This window comes from Zootoca vivipara, chromosome 14 (genome assembly GCF_965207765.1).
Source record: "Zootoca vivipara chromosome 14, rZooViv2.hap1.1, whole genome shotgun sequence".
Taxonomy (NCBI): Eukaryota; Metazoa; Chordata; class Lepidosauria; order Squamata; family Lacertidae; genus Zootoca; species Zootoca vivipara.
The window spans coordinates 45,590,426-45,614,029 of NC_142597.1; the positions used below are offsets into that span (position 1 = coordinate 45,590,426).

At 50.2% G+C, this 23,604-nt stretch overlaps 2 protein-coding genes and 2 non-coding genes across 6 annotated transcripts; 1 reads left to right on the plus strand and 3 right to left on the minus strand.

The window, feature by feature from the left end:
• Positions 1 to 3,047: 3,047 nt before the first annotated feature.
• On the minus strand, positions 3,048 to 8,491 carry RPL23A (ribosomal protein L23a). Of its 2 annotated transcripts, none has more exons than XM_035139968.3 (5): positions 8,458 to 8,491; positions 6,064 to 6,244; positions 4,967 to 5,143; positions 3,988 to 4,057; positions 3,048 to 3,194 (listed from the first exon to the last, which is right to left on the minus strand). In XM_035139968.3, the coding sequence occupies exons 1-5, from the start codon at positions 8,480 to 8,482 to the stop codon at positions 3,180 to 3,182; spliced, it is 468 nt and encodes a 155-aa protein (XP_034995859.1). In that variant the 5' UTR covers positions 8,483 to 8,491; the 3' UTR covers positions 3,048 to 3,179. The 2 variants fall into 2 exon arrangements, with proteins under 2 accessions (XP_034995859.1, XP_088514206.1); XM_088658080.1 differs by having other exon boundaries at positions 8,345 to 8,491.
• LOC118097438 (small nucleolar RNA SNORD42) lies at positions 4,810 to 4,874 on the minus strand. Its single transcript, XR_004694044.1, has one exon. It is a non-coding gene; the product is annotated as a small nucleolar RNA SNORD42 (small nucleolar RNA).
• LOC118097439 (small nucleolar RNA Z17) lies at positions 5,243 to 5,315 on the minus strand. Its single transcript, XR_004694045.1, has one exon. It is a non-coding gene; the product is annotated as a small nucleolar RNA Z17 (small nucleolar RNA).
• A 767-nt stretch (positions 8,492 to 9,258) lies between the features above and the next one.
• Positions 9,259 to 22,035, plus strand: RAB34 (RAB34, member RAS oncogene family). 2 transcript variants are annotated; one of them, XM_060268308.2, is made up of 11 exons: positions 9,259 to 9,639; positions 12,338 to 12,436; positions 13,862 to 13,953; positions 14,950 to 15,015; positions 16,461 to 16,562; positions 16,702 to 16,766; positions 17,280 to 17,331; positions 17,644 to 17,725; positions 18,387 to 18,477; positions 19,091 to 19,198; positions 21,188 to 22,035. In XM_060268308.2, exons 2-11 carry the CDS (start codon positions 12,383 to 12,385, stop codon positions 21,256 to 21,258), a joined length of 783 nt encoding a protein of 260 aa, XP_060124291.2. In that variant the 5' UTR covers positions 9,259 to 9,639; positions 12,338 to 12,382; the 3' UTR covers positions 21,259 to 22,035. The 2 variants fall into 2 exon arrangements, with proteins under 2 accessions (XP_060124291.2, XP_060124290.2); XM_060268307.2 differs by having other exon boundaries at positions 9,629 to 10,404.
• Positions 22,036 to 23,604: the final 1,569 nt, after the last annotated feature.

Consider the following 23,604-nt stretch of genomic DNA (forward strand, 5'->3'; position numbering starts at 1 on the left):
CTGATCCAGCAGGCTCTCAGGTTCAGAAAAACCTCTTCCTGTCCTCCGCTTGCACCGTACGCAAGTTTTATAAAAAGCCATCGCATCCTTGCGATGCGCCTCCAGAGAAGCGGACACGGAGCAACGGATTCAAACTACAAGAAAGAAGATTCCACCTCAACATTAGGAAGAACTTCCTGACAGTAAGAGCTGTTCGGCAGTGGAATTTGCTGCCAAGGAGTGTGGTGGAGTCTCCTCCTTTGGAGGTCTTTAAGCAGAGGCTTGACAGGCATATGCCAAGAATGCTTTGATGGCGTTTCCTGCTTGGCAGGGGGTTGGACTGGATGGCCCTTGTGGTCTCTTCCAACTCTATGATTCTTCCTTGCTTACAGTTGCTGCTATTCCTGGCTCTTTTAATGATCAATGTTATGGGGAACTATACCAGGCAGTGTGGGAGAGGGTTCAAGACTGAAGGCATGTGCAGATGAGCAGATTTCCTGCCGCTGGATTGCTAACCGAGCGATTTGGGTTTCCAATCAGGCCAGGCGCAAAGGCGTCTTGCATTTCGCCCCTAGAGCTCCTGAGGCAGCTGTTGACTAAAGCGGCGTCTTCTCAACTCTCTCATGGGTACAATGCGTTTGACACAATGGGAGAAAGCGTAGCCTGGAGACGGAGCCCCGCGTTGCAGCAGGCAGAGGGGGCCAGGTTCAATCCTCAACTGAGTCTCTAGTTAAAAGGGCTCTGGCGACGGGAGAGTTGGGAAAGGTTCGGGAAAGGGTGACTGAAACAGATGGAGGGAAGGCTGCGGCCTTTAGGTTTTCTCTAGTTTAGAGGAACAGTGAGGAAGAGGAGACATGGTAAAGAATTAAGCATAGCATGGAGAAAGTGCTTTTCTCCCTCACAAAACTGGAACTCGTGAAAAGCCAACGAAGTTGAAGATTCAAGATAGAGAAAATAAAGTCCTCCTTCATGCAGAACAGCTAAACCGTGGAACTCCATTCCACAGGAGGCAGTGGGGGCTTTAAGAGAGGATGGGACACATTCAAGGAGAAGGCAGCTATTTATGGCTAGTAGCCGTGATGACTATGAGCCAGAAAGGCTCCCAAATACCAGTTGCTGGCATTGTGCTTGGTGGGCCAGGTGAGCCACTGGTCGGATCTAGCAGGGTCCTTCTTAAGTTCTTTTGATCTGTAAAATTTGGGGGAAGCTCGAATTGCACTCCAGCAGCATCCAGAGGGTAAAACCCTGAAAGGTACACGGAAGAGAGTCCTGACATGGTATAACCAAAGGCTATATGGTATACCGTATCATAACTGTTTCTGGCAATCTATATATATATAAAAATGTAAAAATTGTGAAAGTGTGGGCTCCACTTTTCTCCATAACCGCTCTACCGATCGTCCTGAAATTTTGACACAACGATCCAGCCCACTCCCCGAGTGTTTCTAGAAAAAAAATCCCTCACAACTCACACCTGCGCAGGTACAGACCTATTTTTCAACAAAGTAAAACAGCGCCCTCAAGTGCATTTCCTCCCACGGTACACCCCCTCCCTTCCTGTGAAATCTACACCACACCCACAAACCCCGCCTCCACCACGAGATCCACCACTCACATTGAAGACCTCAGCAGAACTGAAAACAGGCCTTTTGCAGGAACAAGGTCCAACATTGCCAAGTGGAGGTAGGGGCCTACCTGGGGGGGGGATGGGGGCCCCAAATAGGGGGCAGGGATACATAATGGGTCAGAATAGGGGGGGGGGAGACCCAGGGATGAAACCTGCCCTCTCCACAGTATCTCGCCTCAGCTCAGGGGGATCTGAAGGGGGGCTATTACCCTCCATCTCACAGACTAACACACAGCAACGCGTGTAGGGCCAGCTAGTATTGTATAATACTGGATGACCCAGAAGCTGCAGTTAGTGCAGAATGCTGCCCCACGAATGCTGATAGAACATCTGTGCTCTGAGAACATCTGCACTGGTTACCAGTTTGCTATCAGGTCAGGTTCAAGGTGTTACTGCTAGAATCCAAAACCCTTCGCTTGGGACCAGGTCACCTGCAGGATCGTATCACTCCCTATATGCCCGCTCAAGTGCTCTGATCTTTCCAGTACCAGCTCTGCAGTTGTAAGGAAGTGGCATTTTAGGGCGGCACCACCTGCCCTCTGGAACTCCCTGCCTCTTGATAACAGGCAGGCGCTTCTCCTGAACTCTCTGCAATGTCTGCTTGAAACATTTTTGTTTAGGCAACCCTAGCCACACACAGGTAGATGCTGGCATGCATTTTAATCTCTTCTACTTACTTTAATTATTTTAAAATGTTTTTAATTGATCATTTTTAATCTGTAACTGTATTATGTACTGTAATCTGCTTAGAGGCTTTACTACAATCAAGCGGTATATACATTTTGTTAAATTACAAATTGCTAAACACACTTTCTTTATTCCTTCCCCATTTTCTTGTGTGTGTGCATGGCTTATTTTATCAATCTGCACGTACAGTACCTGGTTGCAGAAGACTGTGGGCGGGCCATGCGACCCCAGAGGGACTGCAATGAGCCCATGCGGCCCTTGGGATAGAAAAAGGGCTAACCACCTCAAGGGTCCAGTCTTTTGCCAACCAGATTTTGCCACGACCTTAACTGCCACTTTAGCATTGGGGGGGGGGCGCAGACAAAGTTGTTGATGCTTGGAAACCCGTGTGGACCCCACAACCCTCCTTGGATGCGGCTGTTTTCAAAAGGAAAGTCTCTTTAGTTCTTCACCCTTGTAAAAAGAAAACACTAAAAGGGCTGCGGTTTCAACCTGCTTCCATCTCTCTTGACATCTGCCTCCCCGTGGTCAGAAAGGGGAAGTGCCCAATTTTGAACAGATTTAGAAATGGCTTTAAGTAGAAAGCGGCAGCTTCCGTTTTGGATTTCCGCAGACAGGGAGCTATCATTCCGCTCCCGAGTAAGCAGACACATGCCTGCAGACCCCCACTCCAAGGGCTTGCCTGGTGACAAACCTAACCCCACCCCACCCCCACCCCAATTTGGCGTTTGTTTGAAAGCATGTCGGGAGTTACTTATGGAGCCCAAGATGCAATTTATTGCAAAATCCTTTTACAGATACCGGTGGGATTAGACTCAGGAGTCTATAGGAAACATTTTGTACAAAATGCATTCAGAGGTGGGAGGTCTTTTCGTACAATGGCCACTTAGATGATACCAATCTGGAAACACAAAAAGAAAAAGCGAATAATTGTATTAGCCATCTGATCTGCCCCAGCTTTTCTGCCCCTTGGGGATTCACACCCACCCACTGATCTGCTCCCTCCTTTTGGGGAAAAACTTGCCATCTTCTAGCAAAGGAGCTTTACAGTGGCCTGCACGCTTCATACACAACTCAGCCTCATAGTGCAAAAACTGTCCAAGAATTTGATATCTGGGGCTATTTCCTAGAAACCCCACCAGCTAGCAAGTATTCTCTGCGTCCACAGAAAATCTAGCAGTCATGACCAGAATCACAGAACTGTAAAGGTGGAAGGGACCTCCAAAGCTCAACTAGTCCAACCCCCCCCAGCAATGCAGGAATCACAGCTAAAGAATTCCTGACAGGTGGCCATCCGGCTTGTTTTAAACCCCTCAATGAAGGAGAGTTCACCACCTTCTGAGGGAGTCTGTTCCAGCTCTCAGAAAGTTCTTCCTAATATTTACTCAAAATTTTCTTTCTTGCAATTTGAACCTATTGCGACAGCCCTTTTGATATTTGAAGGTGGCCACCCTGCCTCCTCTTCTCCTGGGCTGGTAATTCCAGGACTCTCAAGGGGGGAGAGTGGGCTCCCTCTCAAGGGGAGGCTTGTGGGCTCCCTTCTGGGGAATTTGGCTGGCCTCTTCAGGGACTGGATCATGCTCTAGCCAGGCCCTCTTTGGCCTGATCCAGCAGCCAGGCCCTGCCTGCCCTTACTCCAAGGCCCCGTTAGTCGCAGCTACAGGGAAAGGGTCTATTGGTCTCTCCCTCCTTACCTTGTTGGCAACATCTAGTGCGTCATAGTCTGGAGCAAGGCGGACATAGGCTTTCTTCTCACCGTCAGGCCTGGAAGGAGAGACAGGAGGTGTTAGCTCTCAAAAGCAGCAGTGCTACACCGCTCCTACTCTCCAGTCCTGGTGCACATTTATTCCCTAGGATAAGTCTGTGGTGTGTGATGTTCTTGCTTTGGCTTATTTTACTACCTCGAGCAATTAGAACTTTTCTATATTAAAAAAATCAGAATCCATGCTCTCCCTCTTAATAGCACTTGCTCCTCATTTAAATTTTTGGTGTGTGCTTTGAGTTACTTTACACTGGCAGAGATAATCCTTTCCCAGTTTGCAAGATGCTAAGATTCCAACCGTATGTTTAAAGGAAACCTTATTTTCCTGCCCAAAACCTTACACTGGGTGCTTGGTACCACCCACTCTGGAATATGGCTGTCATGGAGAAAACTGTGCATCATCTGAAGTCCGGACACTTTTTATATGATTTGGCGTTCCTTTTATGACATGTGCCATGGAACCATCATTTTCAAGACAACCCTCGTCCCGAGCCTGGCAAATCTTGGACAATGCTTGGCGATCAGATAATATTCTGTCTTTGGAATGTTGTTGTTTCAACCCAAGTGCCACTGGACTCGTTCTATGTGCCTGTTTTACAGCTTTGTTTTCCATTTTTTAAATTTTTTTAATCTGTTATTACTTTTCTCTGTTTGATATACTGTAAATTATAAAATGAAATAAAGCTTTACAGACAGCAAATACCCTCCCCAGAGCATTCTTACACCTCTGTCAATCCCTGGAGGGAAATGTTTTGTGCATCAGTGGTTCCTTTGAAAGCATCACTTTCTTCAGTTCGATAATGTTTCCATCATTTGCACAAGAGTACCCACCTCTCCCTGCTTGCTTGCTTGCTTGGCTCTCTCTCTCTCTCTCTCACACACACACACACACACACAGAGTCTCTGCTCACCTGATAAGTGTGTTGACCTTTGCCACGTCAATGTCGTAGAGCTTTTTGACAGCCTGCTTGATTTGGTGCTTGTTTGCTTTCACGTCCACGATGAACACCAGAGTGTTGTTGTCTTCAATCTTCTTCATGGCCGATTCAGTGGTCAGGGGGAACTTGATGATGGCATAGTGATCCAACCTGGGAGGAAGGAGGGCAGCAAAAGGGGGCTTTTTCTCAGTTACTCACAGAAGTGGGGAGGGGGGGGAGTGAGAGGTCCTCAAATACTCATCAGATCCAGGTGCATCAGTCACTATTAAGCTGTAATCACAACCAGTCAGGCTTTGGTCGCTAAATAATCATCCTCTGCACCTTGGATCCTTGGCCAAAGGGGAAGGCCATGGGCTCAGCGATGGAGCTCCTGCTCCGCATGCAAAAGGGGGTCTCCGGTTCAACCTCCAGCATCTCCAGTGTGGCTGGGGAATATCCTCCCTGCCTGAAACCCTAGAGGGCCTCTGCCAGTCAGAGTAGACAATGCTGAGCTAGAGGCGTCAGAGATCTGACTCGGGATAAAACAGCTTTCAACATGCCTGCATAGCATTCATAAAGAACTGAGATGAGAACATAAGAGCTCTGCTGGATCAGGCCAACGGCCCATTTGTCCCGCATCACAGTAAACACCTAGATGCCTGTGGGGAAACTCTCAAGCTCCCTCAACAATTTGGGGGAGGAGGGGAAGAGGAGCAGCAATCATCATTCATGTGCCACCATTAATAAACCATAAAAATAGACTAAACCTAGTTTTATCCTCCAAATATTTTACTAACGACATTGCACTCGATTATTTCCATGATATTTTCTATGTGTAAATATTTTACTTTTCTTCAGAAATAATTGTTTTTTAAAAATAAACAAAACTGCCAAAATAGACTGGAGCTGAGATAGACAATGCAGAAACTGATCAGCAATTTTTAAAGGAAGACACTGTGGAACTCATTGCAGGAAGATTCTATATGCCATTAAAAATCCATTTTTAATACATGAGTAGACAAGTCATGGGTATTTTGCCTGGCTACCAGAACCTTGGTGGGCCACGCTGGGCATCTCTTGGGCCGACTTACTTGTTCCTCCTTGGCGCGCTCTTCCTGGGATACTTGGGCTGCCTCCGTAACCGCAGGGTTTTTGGCCTTCTGAAGGTAGGGGACGTCCGGATCTTCTTCTTCTTGTGACTGTGGACGCCTTTCAGGACTGCCTTTTTAGCTTTCAGGGCTTTGGATTTCGCCTCGGTCTTGGCCGGGACAGCTGCAAGGAGACAGAGCCGAGGATGAGCACATCCCATACAGCTTCAACAGGATTGTCAGCACATGGCCTTTAAAGCCTATGCAATTTACTCCACATCAATTCAGGTAACAGAAACGCTTTTAGTGACCCACAGGGGGAAATCTTTGCATAAACTAATGGGCTCTGAACTAGCAGTGAATGGTCAAGAGAGAGGTCTTGTAGTTATGATAGCACAATGAAAATGTCAACCCAGCATGGAGATGCCGTGGAAAAGGCAAATTCCACATTAGGGATCACCAGGGACTGAAAATAAAAGTGTCCTTATACAAATCTAAGGTGCAAGCTCTTTTGGAATACTGTGAATTGTTGTGGTTGCCCACCCTCATTTAGAAAGAAAGAGGGTTATCCCAGTGTTAAGAGGATTCAGGACAGGCAAGAGTATTTCTTTACCCAGAGCACAGTTAAATTATGGAACTCGTTTTCACAGGAAGCAGTGATGGGCACCAACCTAGATGGGTTTAAAGGAGGTTTGGACGGATTCATGGAAGAAGAGAGGGCTCTGAGTGGCTATTAGCCAGGACAGCTATGTGCAACCTCCTCTGAATACCAGTCACAGGAGAACACAAGTAGACAGTGCTGTTGTGATCACGGTCTGCTTCCATTTGGTTGCTGGGCTATATGAATGTTTAGTCTGATTCAACAGGTCTCTTTTTATGAGAACGGGAAGGGTACATTTATAGCGTTTGCCTCAACACCATCTTAGTCCACTGGTAAGTCAGGATCTATTGGGTCACAACCTGATTTAAGAGTGGGCTGCAATAGCAACACTACAGCTGTACAAAAATATTTCATGAAGTTAAAAAGTGGGTCCCTGGGTGTCTCTTTGGGTAAAGCGGGGGCAGCACTCCTGAAAAGGCCAGATCCTACTGATCTAGAACATGCAGAATAATATGTAAAGAAATCTGCTCAGGGTTAATAAAGATTTGGGGGGTGGGGGAGAAAGCTACCTGTTGCTATAAATACATATTTTGAAAAAGAAGGAAGCCTACAAGCTTTCTAAAAGCCAGAAATGAAAGCCACTCAACAGTAGGTCAACTCTTGCTTCACTTGTTAGATGGGTCTGGCTGCCAGGCAAGTATAAAACACAACCGCATGTCACCCTACAGCAGGCATCCCCAAACGTCGGCCCTCCAGATGTTTTGGACTACAATTCCCATCTTCCCCAACCACTGGTCCTGTTAGCTAGGGATCATGGGAGTTGTAGGCCAAAACATCTGGAGGGCCACAGTTTGGGGATGCCTGCCCTATAGCCTCAGCCAGGGCTGGAAGTCCCTCAACGCCCCTTCCAATCTGGACTGTCCTGAATCTTCCAACATTCAGCTTCATTGGGTTTCACAAGAAAGAGAAGGAGGGAAATCTTTTTATACCTGTGATTCCCAGCAATCGTTATTCAGAGGCACTTGCTGCCTCTGACCGTGTGGCTAGTAGCCCCCTCCTCCCCAATGAATCTGTCAAATTTTCTTTTAAAGCCATCCAAGCTGGTGGCCAATAGCCTCTCTTCTTTCTTATAATTTTTTTTCAAAATAAAGAATATATTTACTGTTGCTATGACAATTGCTTTTGAGCTGTGTGATATTTGTTTTATGGTTCTCTTTTGTAGGTTATATTTAGTTTAAAAAACCGGGGGGGGGAGAAAGAAAGAAAGAAAAAGAAAACATTTCAATCTATTCATTATATGATTTCTTTTTTGGTCGACTTCCATTCCATGCTTCCATGGTTTCCTCAAATCATCTCTTTCTGCTGCATCTTCTAATCCTTCTAATCATTCTTCCATCCAAATGTGGTGCCCAATACCACCTCAGTCTCCCCAACCCCACTTCATCCAAGCCACCTTGGGGGGGGCAGTGCTGAGAGAAGGGTAAACAAGCCAGCAGCCTCCCCCTCCCAGGGAAACAAGCCCTTCTGAACACCCCCCAATCCACCACCTCCTCCCTCCCCATAATTGACCCCCCCAATTTGAGAGCTTCCAACTTAGGGGGGGGGAGAAACCAGCAGCCCCCCCCTCGAGATAAACCCTTCCCAACAGGCCCCCAGCAGAGAGTTAAATAAGAGAGCTATAACCATTATAGGGGGTGAAATAGCTCCCTCCTCGCATTGCAGCCCCTCTAGGTCCTCTAGGTCCCCAGAGAGGGAGCCCCCCCCGAGGCCCCCTGCGCCCCCACCACGAGGCTCACCCTCCTTCTTCACTTTCGGCGCCATCTTGGAAAGGAAGGCGAAAAAGAGGGAACCACGTGAGCCCCGCGCCAGCTTATAGCGCCAGCTCTCGCGAGGCTACGGCGCCCAAACGCCGCGAGATGGTCCCGCGGAGAGTCGCGAGCGGCCGGGCGGAAAAGGGATTGCCGGGGCTGGGCTCTCGCACCCCCACGCCCCGCCCACACAGGAAGGAGCATGCGCGCCACGAGGCCCCGCGGGGTTATGGAGCGCCGCGGTGCGCGACGGGAGTTGTGGTTCACCTCGCCCACCCCGCGCCCACGTTTTGAGTCGCAGTCAAGGGCGGAGCCTTTGAAATGAACGGGCGACGCAGCCAACGCTTATTCATTTATTTCATGGATTAGCAAGTAACTGATCTATGTAATATTCATCAGGGGAGCAAAACATGAGCAATATTGCATAAAACACCAAAATATAAAATAAAAATCAATATTTTAACACTTTAATAGCTTTAACCATGACACTTGTCATATATGTACTGCATGTTTATACTTTTTTATTAAAAAAATAATGATTTTTATTCAGTCTCTTCAAGGGCGTACAAAACAAACAGCACTTGCCCTGTTTTCTGGAATGCCAGGAATACTGACTTAAAATCGCTCGTGGGAATTGCAGGCGAAAAAGGACAAGCCTGCGGAGATTCGGGCAAAAGGTGCTCAGCAGGCGCCTGAGTCGCCACGGCGCAGGCGCCTGCCCGAAATCAAGGGGCAGGGAGTTCCAATGGGCAGGCGGGGCCCCGTCAGGCTCTTCGTTGCCTAGGCGAAGAGGCAAACTCGACCGGATCGCTCGCTTCCCGCCCGTGACGCTCAAGGCGAAGGAAGCCAAGGGGAAGAGCAGCCCTCGGCCCCGAGGGGCTTACAATCGGAAGGAGAGACAAGAGAAACGTCTTGCCAGGAGAACAGCTTTGAGTTGAACCAGAATCCGAATCCCACGGGCCGCCTGTGGAGCCACTGTGAGATATCTCGCGCGCCCCTGAGCGTGTGCAGAGTGCAAACCTCGCCTCCCTCGAGTCTCCCTGCGAAGGCGGCTTCTTCGCCCTCCGCCCGCCTCGCCGCCGCCTCCGCCCCCGCCGGGCTCTGAGTCACTAATCGGGAGCAGATGCCTCCGGCCAGAGCCTCGCCTGCCTGCCTGCCTGCCTGCAGAAGGTAAGGGGGCGCACGGAGGGAGTGGGGAGAAGCCAGAGAGGCGGGGGCGCTTGGCAAAAAACCCCGAGGCTGGGTGGGCAGGTGAACAGAGCCCCGGGACCTATTTGCTCGCCCGGCCGCCTGCGAGGGCGCCTCTGAGCTTACGCAGAGCGCCTTGAGCAATGCAGGATGGGCGCGGAGGAGAGGGTTGGCAGCCCACGCCTATGCAGTGGACGGCGAGAAGGCGAGGGCGCCTCTGAGGTTACGCAGAGTGCCTTGAGCAATGAAGGATGGGCGCGGAGGAGAGGAGAGGGTTGGCCGCACCTATCCAGTGGACGGCGAGCCGGCAAGGGCGCCTCTGAGGTTACGCAGAGCGCCTCGAGCAATGCAGGATGGGCGCGGAGGAGAGGAGAGGGTTGGCCGCCGCCCGCACCTATCCAGTGGACGGCGAGCAGGCGAGGGCGCCTCTGAGGTTACGCAGAGCGCCTTGAGCGGGGCAGGATGACCAAGAGGAGCGTCTCCGTGAGTCCCCGCACCTCTTCCTTCCCCGGGACCAGATCCTCGGCGGGCTGCCCGCCCAGCCTCCTCCTCCTCCGCCCGCCCCGTCTGGTCTGCAGGCGAACCTGGAAGGAGCGGGTGTCTCTCCATCCCGGGTCTCCTCCTCCTCCTCCTCCGCATCCCCTGGAATTTCCGGGGATCGGGTTACGCGACCCTCCTCCTCCTCCTCCTCCTCTCCGGCTGCATACTTCCAGCGAGCAAGCGGGACCAGAGGCGACGGGGCGGGCGGTGAGTACCAGACTCCCGGCTCCGCCATGCATGCCTTCCTTGCCCAGGGCATTGCAAGCGCCCCCACCCTCTGCAAAAACAAGGCTCCCTCTCCTCTCCCTCCTCCTCCTCCTCCTCCCTGACTTCGCCACGTCTTGCCCGCATCCAGGAGAGGTGCTGAGGCCTGCCATCGGGATGTCTGCTCCCTCCCTGGCTTAGGAGAAGAGTTGAAAAACAACAGACGGCTTTGATGGGGGGGGGCGGGGAAGGGGAAGGGCTCCCGGGCAGAGCAGCTGCTCTGCATCCAGAAGGCGGCCAGCGCAGTCCTTGAAACTTTGGAGAGCCGCTGCTGCCGGTCAGAGACTCCTGAGCCAGGCAGACCAATGTGTCTTCTTGACTCAGTAGGGAGCATCTTTTGGAAGGCATAAGGCCACTTCTTCTGGGTCTCCATTTAAACCAGCCTTTAATCCAGAGCCAAGAGGACTAGAATCTTGATTTATTTTTAAAGGGAGGGGCCATAGCTCAGTGGGAGAGCATCTGCTTTGCATGCAGAAGGTCATGGCTTCAAGCTCTGGCAGCATCTCCAGGTAGCACTCCTATCAGAAACCTTGAGGAGCTGCTGCCGGTCAGTGTAAGGCAGTATTGAGCTAGTATTGACCAATGTATCTGACTCAGTAGGGAGCATCCTATGATTCCCTCCCCCTCCTAATCTCCCTGCCTGGATCCAATCTCTCACAAGAGGTTGTTTTCCCCTTTCTTTCTTTCTTTCTTTCTTTCTTATTTTGTAAAATTTGTACACGCAGGCTGGAAAACTTAGCGGCCTGCAGCAATTCCGTTGCACCCGCCTGCTGCCTGCCAAGACGCCTTCACCCAAGGCACTGTTTTGTTTTATGGGTGCTCCTAAAGGCTGTCCTGTATGAATGAGGCAAATGGGTGCAGCCCCATCATTTATTAATCTTTATCTATTTATATCAGGCATCCCCAACCTTTGGCCCTCCAGATGTTTTGGACTACAATTCCCATCATCCCTGACCACTGGTCCTCTTAGCTAGGGATCATGGGAGTTGTAGGCCAAAACATCTGGAGGGCCGCAGTTTGGGGGTGCCTGATTTATATTCCCCCAGGGAGCTCAAGGTGCTTGCCACAGCCCTCCCCATTTTAAGCCTCACGACAACTCTGCAAGGTAGTCTGGGTAAAGAGATGTTGCCTAAGCCAAAGGTACCCAGTTAGATTGGGGGGGGGAGGGTTGGCATTCAAAGCAGATGCTCTGTAGCACTGACCCACAGCCCTTCCCAAACACCTGGAGGGCTCTAGGGGTGTGTTTTTTTTGTTTTGTTTTTTGGTGTGGGGAAGTCTGGTTGAGACCAAGCTCCAAGCTCTATTCCTGCAATGCAGGGGGTTGGACTAAATGTCCCCTTGGGATCCCAACTCTACAAATCTAGGATTCTATTGCTCCCACCAGCAGCCCCTTATTTCTCTGGGAGGTCTTATCAGGGCCCCAGAATGGGACCCTCAAACATCAAGTACCAGGTAATGCAGAATATTTGGGGAAGATTTCCCCCCGCGATGGATAACGTGCATCTGGCCGGCCCCTGTGAGAACAGGATGCTGGACAAGACAGGCCCTTGGCCTGATCCAGCAGCCTCTTCTTATGGAGGTCTATTGTGATAGCAGAACCTCCATGCCCAGGGACAGTCTACCTCTGAATACCAGGCCCTGGGGAACAACAACTGGAAAGTTGCTGCTTGTGGGCTTCCCTTTGGGACCCCCGGTCGACCACTGTGAAAGCAGGATACTGGCCTGGAGGGGCCATTGGCCTGATCCAGCAGGCTCTGTTCTTTATGATTAAAAAAAGCAGGTAAATGAAACTGCCCCAAGAAGAAGGGCAAAGGGGGGGGGGTTGGCATGGATACCTGCGCTGCCCACTTTTCAGAAATAAAATCTGTGCTTCCAGGTGGGAATATTGGACAGCTCTGCAGTCGAACCTCGAGTCCCGACGATGAATATCCTTGCCCCCGTCAGGCGGGACCGCGTCATTGCCGAACTGCCGCCGGTAAGGGGGCCAGGAGTCCTTGGAGGCAGGGGGTGGCAGGCAGAGCTCAGCAGCAACACTTAGGGGGCCAGAATCTCACTTTTTAGCACCAGGAAGCTGTTGCACCTGTGGCTCCACCCCTTTCCCCTCTGGCCCCGCCCACCACTGATCTTCGGCCCTTGAAAGGTTGCCAAGGAGACGATGTGGCCCTCGATCTGAGAACGGTTCCCCAGTCCTAGTTAGCTTCCTGCCGACATGCACATTTCTCGCCCCCATTTCTGCTAGGAAAAGAGAATGGAGGCCAGGAATGGCTCAGCCAAACTGGGGGGGGGGGCTGGAATTTTGGTGGGCTTGCACCAGATTGGAGAAAGTTTTGCTGGGGGGCTGTGTGTGTGCGTGGACAGAGAGTGGGGTGTGTGACCTGTATTTGGAGAGAAGGCCGCATAAAGAATCATAGGGCTGTAGGGTCGGAAGGGGCCCGCAGGGTCATCTAGCTCAACCCCAGTCCCCGTACCCATGCAATATTCCCCGGGTGTCCCACGGACACGGAGCAATGGATTCAAACTTCAAGAAAGAAGATTCCACCTAAACATTAGGAAGAACTTCCTGACAGTAAGAGCTGTTCAGCAGTGGGATTTGCTGCCAAGGAGTGGGGTGGAGTCTCCTTCTTTGGAGGTCTTTAAGCAGAGGCTTGACAGGCATATGTCAAGAATGCTTTGATGGTGTTTCCTGCTTTCCGGGGGTTGGACTGGATGGCCCTTGTGGTCTCTTCCAACTCTATGATTCTATGATCTGGAGCCTTTTTCATCTGGCCCACTGATCCAAATCAGGGGGAAGACAACAACGCAAAATAAATCAGTGTCCTGGCCTGGGTTGGACTAGATGACCCTAGGAATCCCGTCCAGCTCTGATAGGGATAAAGCTCTTTTAATTCCTCAAGAGCAGGGGTCAGCAAACTTTTTCAGCAGGGGCCCAGTCCACTGTCCCTCATACCTTGGGGGGGGGGGGGGAGGGCAAACTATATTTTGAAAAAGGAAATGAACGAATTCCTATGCCCCACAAATAACCCAGAGATGCATTTTAAATTAAAGCACACATTCTACTCATGTAAAAACACGCTGATTCCCAGACCATGCGCGGTCCGGATTTAGAAGGTGATTGGGCCAGATCTGGCCCCTGGGCCTTAGTTTGCCTACCCATGCTCAAGAGCATAAAAAACCTTGAAGTGTGTGTGTGTGTGTGGCCACACAGGTGGCCTGTGAACTCAGTGGTTGGGGAAACTTTTTTTAAAAATGCACACAAACTTATTTGTTTCTTGTGTGTTTGTGTATCTTTGCATTGGAAGAGCTATTTAGGGGGCTGCAATGAGCATACAGAGTGGGGTGTGTGTGTGTGGCAATGTGGTAACTCTCCCCAGCCCCATCCCAGCCTTGTTTTCCTTCCCAGTGCTTCACCAAAGGAGCCGCGCTCCATTCCAGGACCTCCTTCCACCCCAAAGTGGTTGGGATGTGCCAGTCCCAGAGGACGGGGACCGTGGGGTGAGTATTTAACGCTAGAGCACGAGAACATCGAACGAAGCTGAACGTCGGAAGATTTGGGGTGGATAAAAGGAAGTCCTCCTTCATGCAGCGCAGAGTTAAACTGTGGAACTCCCTGCCACAGGAGGCAGGGACGCCCGCCAACTTGGATGGTTTCAACAAAGGTTTGGACAAATTCCTGGAGGAGGAGACGGCTATTGATGGCTCCTAGCCAGAATGACTTTTCTCCGCCTCCACAGTCAGAGGCAGTAAATGCTTCTGAATATTAGTTGCTGGAAAAGAGAGGGGTCTTGCGTTCGAATCCTGTTTGTGGGTTTCCCTTTGGAGCATCTGGTTGGCCACTGTGAGAGCAGGAGGCTGAACTGGTTGGGCCCCTGGGCCTGATCCAGCAGCCAGGCTCCTATTTACGGGGACCCGTGTCTCCTCCTTTAAAGACCATCGCCATGACCCTCCAGAGGCCAAATCCACAGATCAGTTATGGGCACAGAAGTCTATTCCTTTTATCTCTCCTGAATCTCTTGCACAGAATCATGGAATTGTAGAGCTGGAAGGAAGGACCAAAAGGCCCATCTTGTCCAACCCTCAGAATGCAAACATCGCAGCTGATTTGTCGGCCTTTCCCTGCAAATTCCTCCTCCTGTTCATATGCAGTTTTGTCTAAGATGAATATTTTTGCACAGCGGTTTCCCCAAATAGAATGCAGTCTTGTATGTGTTATTTTTCACTTATGCCTGCATTCATACGTACCATTGGCATCCTTGCACACTTTGCTTGGCTGGAGAACTGCACTGCAAAATTCACGGAAAATGTGAATTTCTAAGGACAGCTGTGTTGTTCACGTATTGTTTCAGAAAGTGCGAGTCCGTTTGTCTTTAAATGTGCAAATCTCTTTCACTATAGCATGACGAGAGGAGGAGAAAGACTTCTCTATCCAATTTTCACCACCCCAGGAGGAATGTTACCTTTTCCCTCAGCCTTTCCCCCCCTTCTCAACAGGTATAAAATTTCCAAGATCATCGTAGTCGGTGACCTCTCTGTGGGGAAGACCTGCCTGATCAACCGGTAACTATGGGGGGGAATACCCGGGTGGATCGGGGCCCAGGTCTTGGAGAATCCTGGGAATTGTAGTTTGCTCAGGGTGCAGGAAACTAGCTCAGCGAGTTCAGCGCCCTGAACGAACGGCAATACCCAGGGTGCCCCACGACTGGTTAGAGCGCTTTAAATGTAAAGTGTGGATTTGACCCAAGTCCCTTTATGCCTGTGACTTCTGGCTGTTGGTACTCCCCACCCCCACCCCGACCCTCCTTGGGTGTCTTTGCCTGGCTGCAAATGTTTCTCAGAACTGTGCAAAGGTTGCTGTTTTTCCGTGGGGGTGGGGGGAGGGGGAGCAGAGAAGCACCCCCTCCATTTGCAAATCTTGAGCAGGAAGAGGTTGATGCAGAAGCCAACCCCCTCCCCCTTGACCCCCCTTTCCCTCCCTCCCTCCCTCCCTCCCTCCCTCTCTCTCTCTCTCTCTCTCTCTCCCCCTCCCTCTGTCTTGGGCCCAATCTTATTCAACATCTTTATCAATGACTTGGATGATGGGCTTGAGGGCATCCTGAGCAAGTTTGCAGACGACACCAAATTGGGAGGGGTAGCTAATACCCCAGAGGACAGGATCACACTTCAGAATGACCTTAACAGATTAGACAACTGGGCCAAAGCAAACAAGATGAATTTTAACAAGGAGAAATGTAAAGTACTACACTTGGGGAGGGGGGAATGAAAGGCACAAATACAAGATGGGTGACACCTGGCTTGACAGCAGTACATGTGAAAAGGATCTAGGAGTCTTGGTAGACCACAAACTTGACATGAGTCAACAGTGTGATGCAGCAGCTAAAAAAGCCAATGCAATTCTGGGCTGCATCAATAGGAGTATAGCATCTAGATCAAGGGAAGTAATAGTACCACTGTATTCTGCTCTGGTCAGACCTCACCTGGAGTACTGTGTCCAGTTCTGGGCACCACAGTTCAAGAAGGATACAGACAAGCTGGAACGTGTCCAGAAGAGGGCAACCAAAATGGTCAAAGGCCTGGAAACGATGCGTTATGAGGAACGGCTTAGGGAGCTGGGTATGTTTAGCCCGGAGAAGAGAAGGTTAAGGGGTGATATGATAGCCATGTTCAAATATATCAAAGGATGCCATATAGAGGAGGGAGAAAGGTTGTTTTCTGCTGCTCCGGAGAAGCGGACACGGAGCAATGGATTCAAACTACAAGAAAGAAGATTCCACCTCAACATTAGGAAGAACTTCCTGACAGTAAGAGCTGTTTGGCAGTGGAATTTGCTGCCAAGGAGTGTGGTGGAGTCTCCTTCTCTGGAGGTCTTTAAGCAGAGGCTTGACAGGCATATGTCAAGAATGCATTGATGGTGTTTCCTTCTTGGCAGGGAGTTGGACTGGATGGCCCTTGTGGTCTCTTCCAACTCTAGGATTCTATGATTCTCTCTCTTTCCTTATCCTCAGCTTTTGCAAAGACACTTTTGACAAGAACTACAAAGCCACCATTGGGGTGGACTTTGAGATGGAGCGGTTTGAGGTGCTGGGGGTCCCCTTCAGCCTGCAGCTGTGAGTACCTGCAACCCACCCACCCAGCTACCCAACCTGTCCGTCCTGCGGGGGGACCCCTCCCTTGGCCTCCTCCCCCCTTCCTCAGTCATCCCCGCTATGCACCCGCAGCCTAACGCCTTCCCTCCCTCCCTGCCAGGTGGGACACGGCCGGCCAGGAACGCTTTAAATGCATCGCCTCCACCTACTACCGTGGAGCTCAAGGTGAGACGGTGTGATTATCAGGGGCTGGAGGATCTGTCTGTCTGTCTGTCTGTCTGTGTCTCTCTTTGCAGCAGGTAGCTCCCTGGAACACAGCTAACAGGTGGGCAAGCAGCCTTGAGGACTAGCACCTTACCGGGGCTTCCCTGCAAGGATAAGCGAGCTACATTTGAAAGTGAAAAACTGGGTTCCTCTTGGCGTTCTCCGTGGGTGGTGAAAAACTGCAGAAAGGAGCCCTCTTTTGTGACCACTGGGGGTCCCATCCGTGGGGGGGGACGGACGGACGGACGTGCGTGCGCGCCGATGAATATTTCTTGTTATTTTGTTGTGCTTCCCTTTGGGGCCTCTGGTTGAAAGTGCCCCGTCCAGCATTTGTCAGAATTTACCATCTCAAGAACATCTAAGCCCTCCCTTTCCTCCCGACCATGAACTGTCTAATGTTGGGGGGGGCTCAGGAGGGGGTCCCCTTTTCTCCTCCGTGACCTCAGCTCTGCAACTCTCCCCGCCTCTCCGCAGCCATCATCATCGTCTTTGACCTGAACGATGTGGCATCCCTGGGCCACACCAGGTGAGTCACCTGCCAAGTTCGCCCTCCGGTGTGTGTGTGTGCGTGGCTGTGAGCTGTGCCGGATTTAGCCCCTGACTCAACATTGATTCCAGAGCCAAATTGCACCCGTGTTTATCCTGCTGCGATTCCTGCGCTGCCTCTCATTCTCTCTCCTACCTCGCAAGGTCGTTGGGAGGATAAAACAGGGAGCAGCAGAACTCTGCACGCCCCCTGGAGCTCCTAGGATATCAGTGCAATAGAAAGATAAGGGAATGAATAGTCGCAGCGATAAATTCCACCCCCCGATTTCTCTCTCTGCTCAACCTGTTCCAGGCAGTGGCTGGCTGATGCCCTGAAGGAGAACGACCCATCCAGCGCTATCCTCTTCCTCGTCGGCACCAAGAAAGATCTCAGCGTAAGTTGGGGAGAAAAAGAGAGAGGGAGAGAGAGGGCGGGCTGTATCCTGCCTGCCCCACCTCCCTGCAGGTCCCTCTGCCTCATTCAGAAGGCGTCTCCCGCCAACTCCGTTCAGGGCTCATTCATTGAAGCTACGCAGAGCCCGGGATAATTTGCATGGCAGGGGGTTGGGCTGGATGACCTCTGGGGTCCCTTCCACAATTCCATGATGCCCTGGGGGATGGGGCTACTGATTCATTGAGGTTCTTCACGAGGGCCTATAGATAACAGGCACAGCCAAAGCGTCTTCTTCCTGCCCCCCTGGCTTGCCTCTCCCCCTGACAAACCCCACTTTGCTCCCAGGGTGATCCTGGCAACTTGATCGAAACCTGGATCCCGTTGGATCAGCCCGGTTCAGGATCCAGCCAAATCCAGCCCTATTCTTTATCATTAAGGGGGCAGGGAAAGAGGACACTTCCACAAACCTTATACTCTCTCAGCCACAGGCGCCATCTTTGTGCTTTACAAAGGGGTAGTTCTCTGCCCCAAGCAGCTTCCAATATGAAACTTACCACGGAAGGAAGCAGAGGCAGGGAAGAAGCGCTTCTAGCTGGGTTCCTGGAGCTTTTGTCGCTGAACCCCTTCCCTCCCTCCTGAGCCCTTCCCTCCCCCTCTCACAGTCTCCGTCACAGTACAGCCTCATCGAGAAGGATGCTCTCAAGGTGGCCAAGGAAATGGAGGCCGAATATTGGGCTGTCTCCTCGCTCACAGGTAAGTTTCTCTTCTGAATACCTGAGGCTGCAGGCTGCAGGAAGGGAGAGTTGCCCTTGTGCTCGGATCCTGCTTACAGGCTTACCATAATAAGCTGCCTCTGTGTGCCTCCTTCTTGAGAGGTCCGGAGGGTGGCAACACAAGAACAGGGCCTTTTCTGCAGTGGCTCCCTGACTGTGGAATGCTCTCCCCAGGGAAGTTCGCCTGGTGCCTTCATTATACACCTTTAGGTGCCAGGAAAAAAGTTCTGATTGATCTGATTGACATCCTAAACCCTTTTAAAACATGGCTCTTTTGCGGGGCCGTGTTTTTGTTTTGATTTTATATATTGTGAATGTTTTGATTTTATATATTGTGATCTTTTCTGTGAACTGCCCTGAGACCTCCAGCAGGAGGGTCTTCATATTGGTAAATTCGGGACAGTTAAAAGAGAAGATTTATGAATGCAGTGCCAGGTTAACCTGCGGAACTCAGTTCCACAGGAGACACTGATGGCCCGCAACTTAACGGGCTTTAAAAGAGGATCAGGCAAATTTATGGAGGAGGAGAGGGTGGTCTATGGTGTTTTAAGGAAATGGTATCCCCCCCCCACTGCCCCCTCCTCTCTCTGCAGGTGAGAATGTCCGGGAATTCTTTTTCCGGGTGGCAGCGCTGACCTTTGAGGGGAGCGTGATGGCGGAGCTGGAGAGGAGCAGCGCAAGAAGGATCGGTGACGTCGTGCGTAAGTGTCCCCCTCGCCGCACAAGTCCAGCCGGCCCCATAACGGGGGGGGAGGGAGGGCTTCAAACAGCCCCCCCGTTTCCACGGAAGCAGCCCCACTTCAGCCACAGAGCCAGCTTGGCGCTATCCGGACCTTTGTAAACGGAACTGTGTACTGTATATTCAACACTTAAGCAACAAAAACATTGTGCAGAATTTCGGTATAAATTCTGCACTGGGGAAAAGCCGCATCCTTCCGTCGGCAAAAGTTCTGCAAGCTGAGCAGATCTCCACCAACTGTTGCAAAAGTCATTGCACCGCCTGTCTTGTTTTTATTACCTGCATTTTAATAGATTGGTTTGTTGTGTTTTGGTTCTGTTTTTGCATTTCGTCTGCCTCGCTTTAATTTGTGTAAGCTGCCATGAGCCGCAGTCCAGGGGAAAAGACAGGATACCAATAAATCTAAGGATGATTTATTATTGCAAAAATTACCATGTTTGAAAATAATTTGTAGAGATGTTTCTGCTGTGGTTTTTTTGGTTCATTGAAGTTGCTCTGTTTTTAGAGCTGGTGTCTTGTGCTGCTGCAGCTGGTTTTTTAATCTGTGAGGGCTGTGCTATAAAGCAGTTTCTAAACTTGTTAAATAATAATATTTTAGGGTATATATTCTGCTTTTTCCAAAGCAGGAACTCAAGGCAGCTTACACAAATTAAAACACGGACAGGATATACCGTAAAAAACTCTCAAGTCCCCTCTCTGGCCCCATGTTTTTCACTGCATCTTCATAAGGACTAGAAACTTGTTTCCTTCGTAGAGACTGAGGATTCTCGGGAAGCTTCCCTGCTCTTCTGTGGTCTTTCAGTAAACACACGGCTCTGCTGATGGACGGTGACAGGCAGAGTTTTTAGCCAATGAGAATGGGATTGGGGGGGAGGGCTCAGTGTAGCCAAGGTTACAGCCGCCTCTTCCCAGCGATCCACAGTTCTGCAAGCCAAGCAAATTTGCATGATCTGCCGCAAAGTTTATTTGCACTGCCTATTAATTGCACATCGGCATTTTATTATTATTATTAAATGATTGGTAGAGATGTGGTTAGTTTTCAGGGTTTGTTGCAAGGCTTAGAGTTTGTGAGAGGGGGCTGGAGCAGATTTCCTATTATTAGACAAATTTAAAAACTGCTTCATGGCATGAAGCCATCAGAGGAGTGTGCAGGATAAAAACAAGATTGAGAGATTGCAGGGGGGGGATGTGGGGCTCGTTTAATCTCACTGTAAACAAGTGAGATTAAACAAGTGAGCCGTTCCTCCTTATGAGGAACGGCTTAGGGAGCTGGGTATGTTTAGACTGGAGAAGAGAAGGTTAAGGGGTGATATGATAGCCATGTTCAAATATATGAAAGGATGTCATATGGAGGAGGGAGAAAGATTGTTTTCTGCTGCTCCAGAGAAGCGGACACGGAGCAATGGATTCAAACTACAAGAAAGAAGATTCCACCTAAACATTAGGAAGAACTTCCTGACAGTAAGAGCTGTTCGGCAGTGGAATTTGCTACCAAGGCGTGTGGTGGAGTCTCCTTCTTTGGAGGTCTTTAAGCAGAAGTTTGAGAGGCATATGTCAAGAATGCTTTGATGGTGTTTCCTGCTTGGCAGGGGGTTGGACTGGATGGCCCTTGTGGTCTCTTCCAACTCTGTGATTCTATGATTCTAAGTGGTACAGTGACAATAAAGTATTTATTATTATTATTATTATTATTATTATTATTATTATTATTATTATTATTATTATCATTATTATCCATTTGTTTTGTTTTTATCCTGCACACTCCTCTGATGGCTTCATGCCATGAAGCAGTTTTTAAATTTAATAATAGGAACGCCTCTGAAATCTGCTCCAGCCCCCCCCCCTCTGGCAATGCTTGCCTGGTTTTGCCTGTACCATCACAAGGACTAGAAACTTGTTTTGCTCACAGAGGCTGAGGTTTTTCAGGATTTTTTTGCTCTGCCTCTTTCAGGGATCCACAGCGACGAGCGGGACCTGTACCTGAACACCGAGAAGCGCCGGAGAGCGAAATGTTGCCAGTGACACGAGCCGTACAGATGGGGGAAGGAATTTCACCGGCCTGAATGTTTGCACTGAACTTATTTCTATACCAAAGAAAAGTGTTGCTGTTTTTTTTTTAATTTTTCAAAAAAAAATTTTAAAGAAAAGAACAGATTGCCATCACAACCTAAGTCAAGCCATCGGTCCATCTAGCTCAGTATTGTCTGCACTGACCGGCAGCAGTGGCTCTCCGGGATTCCAGGCAGAAGACCTTCCCAGCCCCACCAGAGCTTGCTGCCATGGACTGAGCCTGGGATATTTTCCATGCAAAAAGCAGGTGCTCTAACCGCTGAGCAGTATGTGATTCCTGTATTGGAGGGGGTTGGACTAGATGACTCTTGGGGGCCCCTTCCAACTCTACAATTGATCCTCTTCCCTGGATGAAGCTGGTCTGTTTTTTTTTCTGCCCCCAAATGTTTCTGCCCTCGTGGCTTCTTGTGGGGCAGCCCAGGAAGAGAATCTTAGAGGCCCCTGTGAAGGGATTGGAAAATCACCTCGACTTCATGTCTACATTCCATGGTTTTCCTTTGCCACAACAGTTTCCTGTTGGTGACATCGATTCCTGTACCAGGACATGTAAGATAGCCCCTGGTTCTGGTGTCATGGGACATGTCCCACCCCATTGGGCATAAAGACCCCCTTGTCCCCTGCCCCAAAAAACCTGTTGCAGACAGCAATCCATTAACCAAAGCGCCTCTGGTCTCCTGGTACGAATCGCATTCAGTCGTAATAAAAGTTGAAATGTTGTGCTTTTTCTAACTGTTGCCTTGAATGTGCGTTGATGGGGTTGGCCAGCAGTGGGGTGTCATTTCAGCCTGGGGGGGCCACATTGCCTTGTGGGGGACTTTCTGGGGTCCAAGTGACAGGCCACGAGGCAAAGAGTGTTTAGGCTCCAAGGAATGTGATTGAGCCCAGCGTCCTCTTCCCCTAGGAGCCTGACCAATCGAGATAGATTGCCTCTAAACCTGGAGGTTCCCTAGGGATGTCAGCGGAGTCTGCTGGATCAGGCCAGGGGCCCATCTAGCCCAGCATCCTGTTCCCACAGTGGCCAACCAGATGCCTCAAAGGGAAACCAACCAGCAAGATTTGAACCCAAGACTGTGCACACTCTCCCTTCCCCTGGTTTCCAGTAACTGAGATTCAGAAGAATTGATGCCTCCAGTAGCCATCAATAGCCCTCTCCTCCTCCTCCATGTATTTCTCCAATCTTCTTTTAAAGCCATCTAGTTTGGTGGCCATCCCTGCCTCTTGTGGCAGGGAGTTCCACAGTTTAACCCTGTGCTGTGTGAAAGGCTTCTCCCTGGTCCTGAATGGGGCAACTGTGCTCCTGAAGGACCAGGTGCGCAGCCTGGGAGTCATTTTGGACTCACAGCTGTCCATGGAGGCGCAGGTCAATTCTGTGTCCAGGGCAGCTGTCTATCAGCTCCATCTGGTACGCAGGCTGAGACCCTACCTGCCCGCAGACTGTCTAGCCAGAGTGGTGCATGCTCTAGTTATCTCTCGCTTGGACTACTGCAATGCGCTCTACGTGGGGCTACCTTTGAAGGTGACCCGGAAACTACAACTAATCCAGAATGCGGCAGCTAGACTGGTGACTGGGAGCAGCTGCTGAGACCACGTAACACCGGTCCTGAAAGACCTACTTTGGCTCCCAGTATGTTTCCAAGCACAATTCAAAGTGTTGGTGCTGACCTTTAAAGCCCTAAATGGCCTCAGCCCAGTATACCTGAAGGAGCGTCTCCTCCCCCATCGTTCAGCCCGGACACGGGTCCAGCTCCAAGGAGGGTCTTCTGGCAGTTCCCTCCCTGAGAAGTGAGGTTACAGGGAACCAGGCAGAGGACCTTCTCGGTGGTGGCGCCTGCCCTGTGGAACGTCCTCCCATCAGATGTCAAGGAAATAAACAACTATCTGACTTTTAAAAGACATCTGAAGGCAGCCCTGTTAGGGAAGTCTTTAAATGTTTAATGCTGTATTGTGTTTTTAATACAGTATTCGGTTGGGAGCCACCCAGAGTGGCTGGGGTATAAATAAATTATTATTATTATTATTATTATTATTATTATTATTATTATTATTATTTCTTTTACCATTCCTGAATCTTCCAACGAGAACAGGTGTGACTAACTTAGGTCCATTCAATTCCAGTGTGTCTTTGAGTAGAACCTGGTTGAGCACGACCCCCTCATATTGTCCAATACTTAATTTCATGTTTTACTGCTGGGGGGGGGGGAACTGCGGCCCTCCAGGCATCTCTGTGTGGCCCCAGGACCATGCAGGGGGTTGGACTAGATGACCCTTGGTGTCCCTTCCAGCTCTACAATTCTATGA

What these genes read in the sequence shown, in the direction of transcription:
- RPL23A (XM_088658080.1), bottom strand. Translation starts at nt 8,378, where the DNA reads ATGCGAGGAGGGAGCTATTTCACCCCCTATAATG. An exon ending in AGCGCGCCAAGGAGGAACAA is followed by an intron (nt 5,144 to 6,063) that starts GTAAGTCGGCCC and finishes CCTTCCTCCCAG; the next exon opens with GTTGGATCACTATGCCATCA. An exon ending in AAGGTCAACACACTTATCAG is followed by an intron (nt 4,058 to 4,966) that starts GTGAGCAGAGAC and finishes CTCTCCTTCCAG; the next exon opens with GCCTGACGGTGAGAAGAAAG.
- RAB34 (XM_060268307.2), top strand. Translation starts at nt 10,120, where the DNA reads ATGACCAAGAGGAGCGTCTCCGTGAGTCCCCGCACCTCTTCCTTCCCC. An exon ending in CTACTACCGTGGAGCTCAAG is followed by an intron (nt 16,767 to 17,279) that starts GTGAGACGGTGT and finishes GCCTCTCCGCAG; the next exon opens with CCATCATCATCGTCTTTGAC. An exon ending in GGCTGTCTCCTCGCTCACAG is followed by an intron (nt 18,478 to 19,090) that starts GTAAGTTTCTCT and finishes CTCTCTCTGCAG; the next exon opens with GTGAGAATGTCCGGGAATTC.